The sequence below is a fragment of the Capra hircus genome, chromosome 6 (genome assembly GCF_001704415.2).
Source record: "Capra hircus breed San Clemente chromosome 6, ASM170441v1, whole genome shotgun sequence".
Classification (NCBI taxonomy): Eukaryota; Metazoa; Chordata; class Mammalia; order Artiodactyla; family Bovidae; genus Capra; species Capra hircus.
In genome coordinates this window covers 103,762,073-103,774,638 of record NC_030813.1, presented here as the reverse complement: position 1 = coordinate 103,774,638, position 12,566 = coordinate 103,762,073, and the positions used below count along the sequence as shown (strand labels likewise).

The window sequence follows — 12,566 nt, the reverse complement described above, 5'->3', positions numbered from 1 at the left end:
GGTCTCCTTCAGCAGGAGGCAGACATGATTGATCGGCCCTGTGGAACATTCAGGAACTGGGGTGTTCACATCCCCTCTCTAAGCCTCAGTTTCCCGACTTGTGGGGCTAGACTCAGGCTCACCCTTCCTGCATCCTCTCAGCTCTAATTTCCTTCTTCCCTGATACCCCAACTTAATGAGAGGATTTCTCAACAAATGCCTTAAAATGATGTAACTTGATCACATGAACTCCTTTTTTCATTGTCAACTATTAAAGAGTCCTAGAATGCTATGCCCCTGGGGATCATCCAGGATGGACCTTTCTATTAATTCTAGAAAGCTTGGGTCCAAGGGAGTTCAGTGGCCTGTTGACATCTCATAGCTCGGTCAGTATGGCAACTAGGTGAGTGTAACTAGATAAATGTAGCGGCTTCTTGCCTGGAGAATCCCAGGGACAGGGGAGCCTGGTGGGCTGCCGTCTATGGGGTCGCACAGAGTCGGACACGACTGAAGCGACTTAGCAGCAGCAGCAGCAGCAGCAGCAGCAGCAGCTAAGAATAAGCATGTTCTGAGATGACTAGCCCAGGTGGCGCTAGTGGTAAAGAACCAGTGCAGGAGACAAAAAAGAGACTTGGGTTCGATCCCTGGGTCAGGAAGATCCCCTGAAGAAGCTCATGGCAACCCACTTGTCTGGTGAATCCCATAGACAGAGGAGCCTGGTGGGCTACGGTCGATGGGGTCATAAGGAGTCAGACATGACTGAGACGACTTAGGACACAGCATGCACAAGATGACTAGGAAATATGAAATAGAGATATATATATAAATCTGAAAATATGTATATAAATATATACTGTTAGGCTTCCCTGGTGGTTCAGAGGGTAAAGCGTCTGCCTGCAATGCAGGAGACCCGGGTTCGATCCCTGGGTCCGGAAGATCCCCTGGAGAAAGAAATGGCAACCCACTCCAGGATTCTTGCCTGGAGAATCCCATGGACAGAGGAGCCTATGGCTGTGGTCCATAGATAAGCAGTTAATTCAGGTAGAAGTAAGAATCCAGTAGAAAATAATTTTGATCGGCGTCTGTTTCAAAATATACCGTTGTTTGAAATAATAAAAAAAGAAGAGGAAACATAGACTAGTACACCTCAGACTCAGAAATCAAACCTCTCAGCTCCTTGGAAAGCACCCAGTTCAGCACCCACATCTGTAGGACTCACTGCATGTGTACAGCACTTTGTGTAGGATGATTTTCTTTCCTGGTGTGGACTTTTGACCATTTTTGGTGGCCTTTTAGTGTTGACCCTTTCATATTAGGCTTTCCTTTCTCCTGATACTTACAAGAAAGCAGGGCTGAGCAGATGCAGGCAGAGCTGGGGTACTTCCCTCATTGGTGCATGGGGTATGATGGAAATTGTGGCTTCCTCGTGCAGATGACTCCCTTCGCAGGGTGAACCAAGGAGCCAGTGAACAGCACGCCTGACAGCAGGTGTGTCCTGCTCACCTCTGCCCACCAGCACCTGGCCCCCTCCCAGCACAGTGTCGGTCCTTCACACACCCACCTTGATCATTGTGTGTCATGCGGGCTTCCCTGGTGGCTCAGCTGGTGAAGAATCCGCCTGCAATGCAGGAGACCCTGGTTCAATTTCTCGATCAGGAAGATATCCTGGAGAAGGGATAGGCTACCCACTCCAGTATTCTTGGGCTTCCCTGGTGGCTCAGACAGTAAAGAATCTGCCTGCTATGCAGGAGACCTGGGTTTGGTCCCTGGGTTGGGAAGATCCCCTGGAGAAGGAAACAGCTACCCAACTCCTATATTCTTGCCTGGAGAATTCCAAGGACAGAGGAGCCTGGTGGGTACAGTCCATGGGGTGGTAAAGAGACAGACACAAATGCGTTAACTTTCACTTTCAGGTGAGAGAATGGAAGATTACAAGCTGTGGAAAAAGCAAGAACTTGCCGATACTTCGTCTGGGGCCGAGATGGCAGGTGGAGCTCAGGAAGCCTCCAGAGCTGTTCACCAGAGGTGAGGCCTCCCTGCCAGCTGAGGGTCCCCATGCAAAGGTCCCAGCCCCTGTGCATCGCCTTTGTCTCTAATACACTCTCAGCAGCTGACCTCCTGTGCATTTGCCTGTGGGCCTGGGTCTCCTCTCCTACGTGGGAGCCCACAAACCCCCCGTCTGGTTCCCCCTCTAACTCGCAGCCCCTGGAAGGAACTTTGGCACAAGGGCACAAGTCAAGGTGTGCTGAGGGCTTCATCCCAAGGTCAGAGTGGTCTTCACAGCCCTGATGTGACATCTTCTCTCTGATCCGTGCTTAGCTGAGGCCCCGGGGGCAGGTGAGCCCAGGAAGCATGGTGAGGGGGCAGGGAAGGAGAAGGAGGACCGTTTCCTGCTTCTGCCATAGCAACGCCCCCCACGCCTGCAGTCACAGCCCGTGTTATCTCAGGGAGCCGAATGTCAGAAGTTAGGCGGATGCTGCTGGTTTTTCTGGGCCTCCCAGGCTAAAATCAGGGTGTTGCTGGCTGGGCTCTCGTCAGAGGCTCTGGAAGCTTCCAGGCTTCTTCAGGTGTCAGCAGAATCCAGTTCCTTGTAGAACTGAGGTTCTGTTTCCTTGTGGCTGTTGCCTGGGCCCGCCCTGGCCTCCCAGTGGCCTCTCTGGTCCTGGCACGTGGCCCCTGCATGCGGAACATTAAATCTTGCCCACACTTGTCATCTCTTCTGCCGCATCTCTCTGACCCCAGCTGGAGAAACCTCTGCGTTTACAGACTCCAGTGATTGCCGTTGTTTAGTCGCTCGGTCACGTCTGACTCTCTGCGATCCCATGGACTATACAGCCTGCCAGGCTCTCTGTCCATGGGATTCTCCAGGCAAGAATACTGGAGTGGGTTGCCATTTCCTTCTCCAGGGGATCTTCCCTACCTAGGGATTGAACCCAGGTATCCTGAATCACAGACAGATTCTTTACCACTGAGCCATCAGGTAAGTCCCCCAATGATTTAGACCCACCTAGATAATCCAGCAGAGAAGGCAGTGGCACTCTACTCCAGTACTCTTGCCTGGAAGATCCCATGGACGGAGGAGCCTGGTGGGCTGCAGTCCATGGTGTTGCTAAGAGTCAGATACGACTGAGCAACTTCACTTTTTCACTTTCATGCATTGGAGAAGGAAATGGCAACCCACTCCAGTGTTCTTGCCTGGAGAATCCCAGGGACGGGGGAGCCTGGTGGGCTGCGGTCTATGGGATCGCACAGAGTCAGACACGACTGAAGCGACTTAGCAGCAGCAGATAATACAGGTTAATGTCCAAATCTTAAAATCAGTAACCTTAATCACCCCAGCAGAGTCCTGATTGCCGTGTAACATAACATCTTCACACGTTCCAGGGATTAGGGTGTAGACCTGTGAGGGGCACTGTGTGGCCTACCACTAGGAGAGAAAAGCCAATAAGACCTGTGACAATGAGGGGTTTCCATGCCAACTGAAGCCCAACCCCAATCTGGACCTTCTTATGGACTCAAGGAGATGGGCATGGAGGGAAGGGCATTGAGGGTCATGTATGAGCCTCTAAATCACTGAAACTAAATCACACACCTGCACCCTCACTGGGCTTTGCTTCTGTATTTTCCATAAACCCAACAGAGTTGGACCAGGGGGTGGCAGAGGCCCCAACTCTTGGGTCATTGGGGTCAAAGTGGAGCACTTGGAGCACAAGATGTATAGAGCTCAACTTCCAATGATGCCAGCAAGGGTCTGGGAGAATCTGCAGGGTCTTGCGTGGCTCTCCAGCCCTTGAGACTGAAGCCCCGCCCTAACCAGAGGACACAGGCCCTTCCTGGGCAGTCCTGTCACTTCCCAGCATTCCCAAGAGCCAGGCCCATGGGGGAGATGATAAGTCAGCTGGATGACAGTCAAGAGTGACCAGGACGAGGGACGAGGTCGGTGTGGGACTTGAGGCTGCTCACAGAAAGAAGCCACCAGGCCTCTGTGGCAGGCTGAACAGGGGTCCCCAAAAGTGAGGTGAAATTTGCTCAGTTGTGTCCAACTCTTTGTGACCCCATGAACTATACAGTCCATGGAATTCTCCAGGCCAGAATACTGGAGTGGGTAACTGTTCCCTTCTCCAGGGGATCTTCCCAACCCAGGGATCAAACCCAGGTCTCCTGCAATGCTTTACCAGCTGAGCCACCAGGGAAGCCCAAGAATACTGGAGTGGGCATCTATCCCTTTTCCAACAGATCTTCCCGACCCAGAAATCAGTGGATTCCTTACCAGCTAAGCTACTGGGGAAGCCAAAAGGTCCATGTCCTAAGCTCTGGAACCCATACATGCTAAGTCACTTCAGTCATGCCTGACTCTGTGAACCCATGCACTGTAGCCCGCCAGGTCCCTCTGTTCATGGGATTCTCCAGGCAAGAATACTGGAGTGGGTTGTCATGCCCTCCTCCAGGGGGTCTTCCAGCCCCAGGGGTTGAATCCACATCTCTTAGGCCTGCTGCATTGGCAGGTGGGTTCTTTACCGCTAGAGCCATCTGGGAAGCCCAGCTGGAACCCATACATGTGACTTTACTTGGAAAAAGGGTCGTTGCAGATGTCATTTATGTTAAAGATCTTGAGATGAGGCCATTGCCCTGGCTGATGGCAAGGGAAGCAGGGGGACATTTGACCACACACGGAGAGGATGATGTGACGACAGGGGCAGACTGGAGTGATGCAGCCGCAAGCCAAGGGGTGCCGCCAGGCACCAGAAGAGGCAGGGAACAGGTTCACCTCTAGAACCTCCATGAGGAGCACGGCCCTGTCGACTCCTCGACTGAAGATTTCTGGGCTCTTCCATGAGAAGACAGATTCTGTTGTTAGAAGCCTCCTAGTTTGGGGTCATTTGTTAGAGCAGCCCCAGCAAAGTAACGCAGCCTATTTGAAGGTGTGAGAGAGACCACACTGCAGAGCCCTGACCTCAGCTGCATCATAGTTACTTGTTTGATATCTCTCCCTTCCCTCAGCTCAAAGTAGGGCCCTATAAGGGCAGAGATTGAGTCCACTGTTCAAAACCCAGCATCACACCTGGAAGTCTAGAAATACTTCTGTGAATCAGTGAATGAGTGGATGGAAGGATGGATGATAGGTCTTGTAGGATGAATAGGAGTTTACCAGAAAAAGCAAAAAAAAAGAGGGAAAGATATTACTGGTAGAAAGAAGGGCATGAAGCAAGAGCTGGTGGAATTTCGTGCCTTCAGATACAATCCATGGACAGCTGATGCTAAAGGTGTCTTCTGCCTTCAGCTCTATAAGTTCAGCGCCTTTCAGAAAACCAATCATAAGAAGGAAAAGACAACAGCAGAGAACAATTGTGGAAAGAGGGTGGGTGGAATTGAATGTTCCCCTTTGCTGAGGACCAGAGGAAGGTCTGCTGAGGAGGGGAGAGGGTCTCTGCTCCTGAAAGGGAGGTGGCGGGGCTGTCTCCAGGTCAGGGACCCTGCTTCAGCCCCAGCTCTGGCCTCTGCCACTCCCAGTAATGAGGCTGTCCTATTCAGGACTTCTCAGCCTCTGCCTTCTGGGAAACAGCCTTCTGTTTTAAGGGAGGAGCTAGGGCAATTCTGACATTTTAAACAAAGATGGGTCCTTTCAGGGGACCATCTCACCCACTCCCCACCCTCGCCACACCCCGGAATTAAATGATTTTTCTCCTACTAAGATGCCACTTGCAGCCCAAACTCTTTGCAGGTGTGGGGCTCAGGGTCTCTCCACCACCACCCCGGCCCTCTGAGCTTCTCCTGAGCTTTTCTCCTCTCTGTCCCGCGGATGTCACCAAACCATCCTGAAGATCAAGTGAAAAATCTGTCTGTGAGACTCTGTAAACTCCTTAGTGTTCATCAGAGCGCATCTGTGTTTCTGATGAGTCAGTCGCGGGGCAGAGGGAGTCGAGCTGCAACTGCGTCTCGCGTGGCTTCGGTAAATCCTGCCACCATGGTAAATCGTGCCTCTCTGTTCTCCCCAAGGGCTCGGCTGTCGGTCACTAGTTCCGCTGATTCAGCAGGTCCTGGCGGGAGGGTCGCGCTGGGTCTGGTGAACCCGCCGGCAGGGCAGGCTGACGGCCGCGTTCCTTCCCCCCGCAGGATGTTGGCGCAGCGGAAAAAGTTCCTGGCTCAGTTCACCGCACACCAGCGGAGCCGCCGCGACGCGCGGAGGCGGAAGGCGAGGGTCATGGACCATCTGGAAGCCCAGCTTGAGACCCAGCTACAGGTACTTGTGAAAACGCACCTGTGCCATGCGGGCAGTGGTTTACAGGGGAGTGGAAATAGTGAAAGGCCAAGCTCGTGGTCACGTGACCCGTCACGAAGGCACAGGAGCCTTCGTGGGGACCACACACCCGCTCCGGAGCCCCTCAGCCTCCGCGAGTCTCCTGGGCTAATGACGCATCGGCCTTGCAGCTCGATTATGAACTTCGATTCCCCCGGGGTCTGCAGCGCCCAGCCTGGGGCCAGGCCCGGACCACTCATCAGCTTTGTCTGTTGAGCTGAAAAGAATGAGCATCTCCCTTGTATGCGAATCGCCACCCCCCTCACGGTGTTAAGGCTGACCTTAGCATCATTCAGGCAGCGCTGCTGGGCCCGAGGCTTGCACTTTATCTAGAATATCCAGGACGCTCATAGTTCATGATGTAAAGTGGATATTTCACCCCAGAAAAATCTCCTCAGTGTGAGATGATAAGGTACGGCTATAAAGCAAAGCTGCTGCTGCTAAGCCGCTTCAGTCGTGTCCGACTCTGTGCGACCCCATAGACGGCAATCCACCAGGCTCCCCCGTCCCTGAGATTCTCCAGGCAAGAACACTGGAGTGGGTTGCCATTTCCTTCTCCAGTGCATGAAAGTGAAAAGTGAAAGTCAAGTTGCTCAGTCGTATCTGACTCTTAGCAACCCCATGGACTGCAGCCTACCAGGCTCATCCTCCGTGGGATTTTCCAGGCAGGAGTACTGGAGTGGGGTGCCATTGCCTTCTCTGATAAAGCAAAGCAGCTGCCCTTAAAAAGAAATCAGATATTCCAAAAAGGGAGTGCTGAGTATTCACCAGCAGTGTGGCTACAACAACAACAGTTATATGACAGTCAGGGTGGTGACCCCTATTCCCTGAGGGTCTCCTGTAGATAGTCCCTGAGCCGAGGGCCTTACGTTCATCTACAGCCAAGAGTGGGTTACCCCTGGCATTTTACAGGTGGGGAAACTGAGGCCCCAAGGGATCAGGCAGAGGGGGGTTAGATCCTGGTTCTGTGCTGCCTTCACGGAGTCCCTCATACCTCAGTATTCTCATCTGTAAAGTGGGACCCACAGCCCAAGTGAGTGAGGACAGATGGACAGCTGCCCCTGCATCCCACGTGCCTCGGCCGCTCCAGGCCTCTCAGGATGCTTCTCGGGGAGACAGAGACCGCTTCACTTGGGAATGCTGTCCTGTCTCCACTCTGAGTGCATCCACCTCGATCTGATGGAAGGGGCTTTAGAGGCGGAGCACGGCAGAGGGAGGCCCCACTGACCCTCTCTCTTCGCATCCAGGAAGCTGAACAGAACTTCATCTCAGAGCTGGCAGCATTGGCCCGGGTACCTCTTGCGGAAAGCAAACTATTTTCAAATAAACGTGGGCTCTCAGGTGAGGAACGCCCTGCAGGCTGGCTGAGCAGGAATATAGGTTCTAGCCCCCAGGTCTGCCCCCAACGGGTATGTGACCTCAGCACCACGTATACCCTCTCTGGGCTTTTGTGTCCTGTCTGTAGATGAGCAGGCTAGACTAGGATGCCTGCTGGACTCCTGGCCCTCCAACCTGCTATAAGTCCACTCAGCAGTCGACTCTCATCTCTGACTCCACTTCCCCATCTGTGAAATGGGAATCATTAGCCTTTCTCCCCCTGCCAGTGGAAACTCCAGTGACATCACAGGTGTTGTGGCAAGAAGGAGGTGTGTAAAATCACAGAAGGCCAGGGACTTCCCCGGCAGCCCACTGGTTAAGGCTCTGCACTTCCCAGGCAGGGGGCGTGGGTTCGATCCCTGGTCAGGGAACTAGGATCCCACATGCTGTGTGGAGGAGGGAGGGATATATGTGCTCAGTCGTGTCTGACTCTTTGCCACCCTGTGGACTATAGCCCACCAGGCTCCTCTGTCCATGGGGATTCTCTAGGCAAGAATACTGGAGTGGGGTGCCATTCCCTTCTCCAAGGGATCTTCCCCACCTAGGGATCGAACCTGAGTCTCCTGCATTGCAAGCAGATTGTTTGCCGTCTGAGCCACCAGCGAAACCCCTTGCTGCATGGCATGGGCAAAAAACAAAACAAAATTCAAAAATTTGGGGAAACGCTTTAGAAAAAGAGATCACAGATCACAGGAGGCTATTAAAAGCTACAGTGCCAGCGCTGTGTTCTCAGGTTCTCACTGCTTTGGGAAGCTGCCAGGCTAGCTGGGTGTGGGATAAACACAGCAGGAGCCTGACCGACTGAGTTTGAATCTCGGCTCGGCCACCTCCCGGCCATATGGGTTTGGGCAAGCTCTCACCTCCCGCGAGATCTCAGTTTCCTTGTGAGTTAAGCAGGTCTAAGAGCAGTAGGTACCAAATGCACTTGGCCCCCAGAGCTCCCCAGAGTGCCAGGCTGGGGTGAAGCGAGGCCAAGAGAAACTACCCGAGCCAACGTCTGGTTCATGTGTCTTCAGCAGAGAAGCCCCTGAGGACCAAAAGGAAGAAGCCAGCACCCCGAGAGAGAGGGGACACTGGGGGTCCCCAAGATGATGACCCTGCCTTGGGGGGCCCCACATCAGGATCGCTCAGGTACAATGGGGCCCTTGTTGGTCTCCTAAACCTGGGCGGGAAAACCGGCATCTCTTGCAGGTGTTGACTCAGGTCCAAGAACTGATGGGTGATGACGGGAAGTCTTGGTGCTGTTGTTAGTGTCCAGTTTGGCTGCGTTAGCCATGATCCATCAGCATCTAGCCAGAATAGCCAGCAATCCCAGGCCTCACCAGGGCCACTGGGTTTAGACACTTTGGGGTTGGCGGTAGGGTGGATCCGTCCTGGGGCGCCGCAGTCCTCTGAGCGTGGATTTCTTGTTCTTTGTGGCACTCGGATGGCCTCCCACCAAGCACAGGGGAGCTAGGAGTTTTGTTTCTTAACAGCCCATGTCAACATGATAACTGTTTCGACAGCCCGTCACTGCCTTTTCACGTGATCAGGTTGGATGCATGGCTGCACCACGACAGACCTGGAATCATTGTTCTGACCAACTGCATTTCTTCCCTATTTTTAAGCAGCAAAAGGCTGAGCCAGCAAGAAAGTGAAGTTGGAGATGGCGAGAATTCCAAGAAGATGCTAAAGAGAAGAAACCACCTGTAGCTTAAGGCTGCTCGGGATGGGCCCTGAAGACCCGGGCATTCTCTGAAGCCCGCTTGCCCTTCCCCCAGGAGGATTCGCCACCCCGGGGGTGGGGGGGATGATAGGGTCTTCCCTCTGCCCACCGGCTTGTGAGGGGCTGGAGAATGGATGGCAGAGTCCCAGGAAATGCCTCAAAGAGTAAGGCGGACCCTACCGCCCGCGAAAGTGACAAGCTCCCAGTGTTGGGAACACATCTTTTCAAGTTTTTGTGTCCCCTTGGCTTTGAGACGTGGCTTGGTTCCTTGGGGAGCCCTTCCTTCGTGACCCTCTATAACCTCCCATTCTGCTAAGTGCTGATGCCCCCCAGACCTGCCCTCACTGAGGCTGGGTGGCCTCAGTCCTGCCTGGGGCCCTCTGCTCTCCAGCCGCCCCGTGGAGTTCTGCCGCTGGTGAAGGGTCACCAGGTGTTGATGGTGTTTTCTGGGCGAGGGCTTTTCTCCTGCACCTTCGTCACCCCCACTCCCTCTGTCCTATGCACCGTGACCACTGGCCAACCCGGATTCTCATCAGGACCCAGTCCCTTCTTTGGGCTCAGCCGGCAGCTCTGGCCTGGTCTCCATAAGGGGATCTGAGTCTCAGGTCTCATGACATAGACCATGGAACCCCTCTCCTGTGGGCCTGTCCTCACCCACCTTAGGGACTCAAGGACCCATACAGGCATAATGGCACCTGCAGTAGTATCTTCTGTTGGAGACATTTAAAGCGCTAGGTAGGGGGCCCTGCCCTGGAGGAGGAAATGGCAACCCACTCCATGTTCTTGTCTGGAAAAAATCCCATGGACAGAGGAGCCTGGCAGGCTACAGTCCATGGGGTTGCAAAGAGTCAGATACGACTGAGTGACTGAACACGCATGCAGGGAGGCCTTGCCCACCCTGAAGACTTCCTCTGAGAACCGTGAGGCTTTCTGCTAGACAGCTGCCTTCCCCTAAGGAGAAATGCTTCTCCCAGACCTGGGAATATCCAGAAGCTTCCAGACCACCCACTGCCAAGAGAGGCCATTCCCACCTAGAAAGAAAATTGATCTTTTCATTGAAATCAGGGATTCTCTATCTTGGCACTGTGGACATTTGAGGTGAGAAAATTCTTTGGAGATGGGGGCTATCTTGTGTATTATGGCAACTTTAGCATCGTCAAAGAACCCACCTGCCAATGCAGGAGTCCCGAGAGATGCCGGTTCGATCCCTGGGTCGGGAAGATCCCCTGGAGAAGGGCATGGCAACCCACTCCAGTATTCTTGCCTAGAGAATCCCATGGTCAGAGGAGGATGGCAGGCTATGGTCCACAGGTCGCAAAAGAGTTGAGCATAACTGAAGAGACTTAGCACACATGTGGCCTCTACCCATATTGTGGGAACATTCCCAACTGTGTCAACAAAATGTGTCTCCAAACACCACCAGATGTTCCCTGGGGGGCTGGGGGGGTGGTGGGCATCATCCTCTGACCTAAGGCAGAGGGTGCCAGTCCCATGTGTGTCTGGGATGAGAGTTTAGCATTTCCATGAATTCCCACTACACAGTGGGCTTCAGGTTCTAGGAGCTCCGGTCTCAGGGATTTTCTGGACCGACCATCTGTGGTCTGAATTTATATTTCTTAAAACCCAGGTTAGTTTTCTTAGTCAGGAAAGAGCGGCTCCTTAACAGAAGAAGGAATCCATGCTAGTTGCATCATTTGTTAAGGATATCTACCATCAGAGCATCCTCAAATCCTAACTGGGCGGGCACCCAGTGGAGTTCCAAAATTAACCAGCAGCTCCCTCTTGTGGCTAAATAAAAATTACCTTATTCTGCAGTCTTGTAACGCGATGGCTTCCTTCCTGCAGTCTTCTGAGAACCTGGTTTACATAGAAATTGCTTTTGTCACATGCGTCCTGTGCCCAGAGGTAGTCTGGAGGCAAATGCCTCCTATGTTGGGAATGTCTGATTTGACGACGAGGGTTTGGTAACTGCAGACGCCCTGGCAGCACCAGAATCCTCAGAAGATCATGAGCAGCAAAGCAACCTCCACCAATCTTGCATGGGTGATGATTTTGCTTAAATGGAGCTTCCTTAGCCCAAGGGAATATGTCACATGTCGCAGGCTGCTGGGCTGCTTGGCACAGTGTGGGGCACATTACTCTCCATGAAGGCTTGTGGGCTGTGTCTGTTTTCATCACATCCGAAATTGACTCTGGGAGTGTCTTTCATAATGGAATTGCCTCTGTGATCACCATGGAACATGGACTTCTGGAAGCCCCAGGACCCGCGATGGTGGGTGCAGGTGGGACAGCCGGGTGTGGAGGAGGGCTTTCAGGCCTGACACTGAGCTGCATGAGCTGCTCACCCCAGGCCAGGGGAGAGAGGAGCGGCCAGAAGGCCCCGGGGAACACATCTCAGCCACCCTCCCTCCGTTTGGGTTGTGTCCCCAGCTCTTACGGGATGTGGGTGGTTACAGTGATGGAAGGAGGTGAAATGGAAGGGGTTCATGAGGGACAGTATAATGACAAGTTTAGTGGATTAATTTTTGTGCAAATTTGGCCTCTCTCAGCTGAGTGGCTGGGATGAAGCCAAGGGGTATACAAGGTCAACAGACTCCTAGGATTCCTCCAGCCAGCCTGGGGTCTGTCTTGTTCTCATCACCTGAGCTGATCTTGCTACTGTTATAGAAGCCTCCTAACTACTCCTGCTCTTCCCTCTGCCCTGGACCACCCTTTTCTAATCTGTCCACACTTCCTAAAACACAGATCTGACTGCTGCTCTTCAGTGGCGATCCCTTGCTCTTAGGAGGAAAAAAAAAAAACCAGTCTTTGACATAGACCACGGTTCTGGTGAAGTCTGGTGTTAGCCACCCCTCAGCCCAGCTGATGCCCTCGCCTCACCCAGCATCCAGCCTGTCTCCTCTCTTGGCCTCATGCAGGCCACACCCCCTGCCTACCACATGGCCTTGCCACATGACATTCTGCCAGGAACACTTCCGCCTCCCATCCCCTTTGCCTCATTAGCTCCTACCCATGCTGACATCTCAACAGGGCTCACAACTTCCAAGAGTTTCCCCTGCCCTCCTTGACAATATCAGACCTTCCCCTTTCACTCTTAAGAACTGTCTCTGCTTTTTGTTGCTGGGATGGGAGAGGAGATGGTGGTAGATAACACTCTATTTCTCATCCAGGTTTGGAACCAGCTGAGATAGAGGCAAAGCAGCTACA

The 12,566-nt window shown here is 53.2% G+C and overlaps 1 protein-coding gene across 4 annotated transcripts in view; it reads left to right on the top strand.

The window, feature by feature from the left end:
• Positions 1-11,173, top strand: part of EVC (EvC ciliary complex subunit 1) — a 93,332-nt gene extending 82,159 nt beyond the window's left edge. The window contains exons 17-21 of one of the 4 annotated variants that reach the window (XM_018049716.1): positions 1,893-2,004; positions 6,094-6,220; positions 7,525-7,618; positions 8,671-8,785; positions 9,262-11,173. In XM_018049716.1, coding sequence (XP_017905205.1) covers positions 1,893-2,004; positions 6,094-6,220; positions 7,525-7,618; positions 8,671-8,785; positions 9,262-9,346 — 533 coding nt within the window. In that variant the 3' untranslated portion in view covers positions 9,347-11,173. The remainder of the gene's footprint in view (positions 1-1,892; positions 2,005-6,093; positions 6,221-7,524; positions 7,619-8,670; positions 8,786-9,261) is intronic. The other 3 variants (XM_018049719.1, XM_018049718.1, XM_018049717.1) reach the window with 3 other exon arrangements.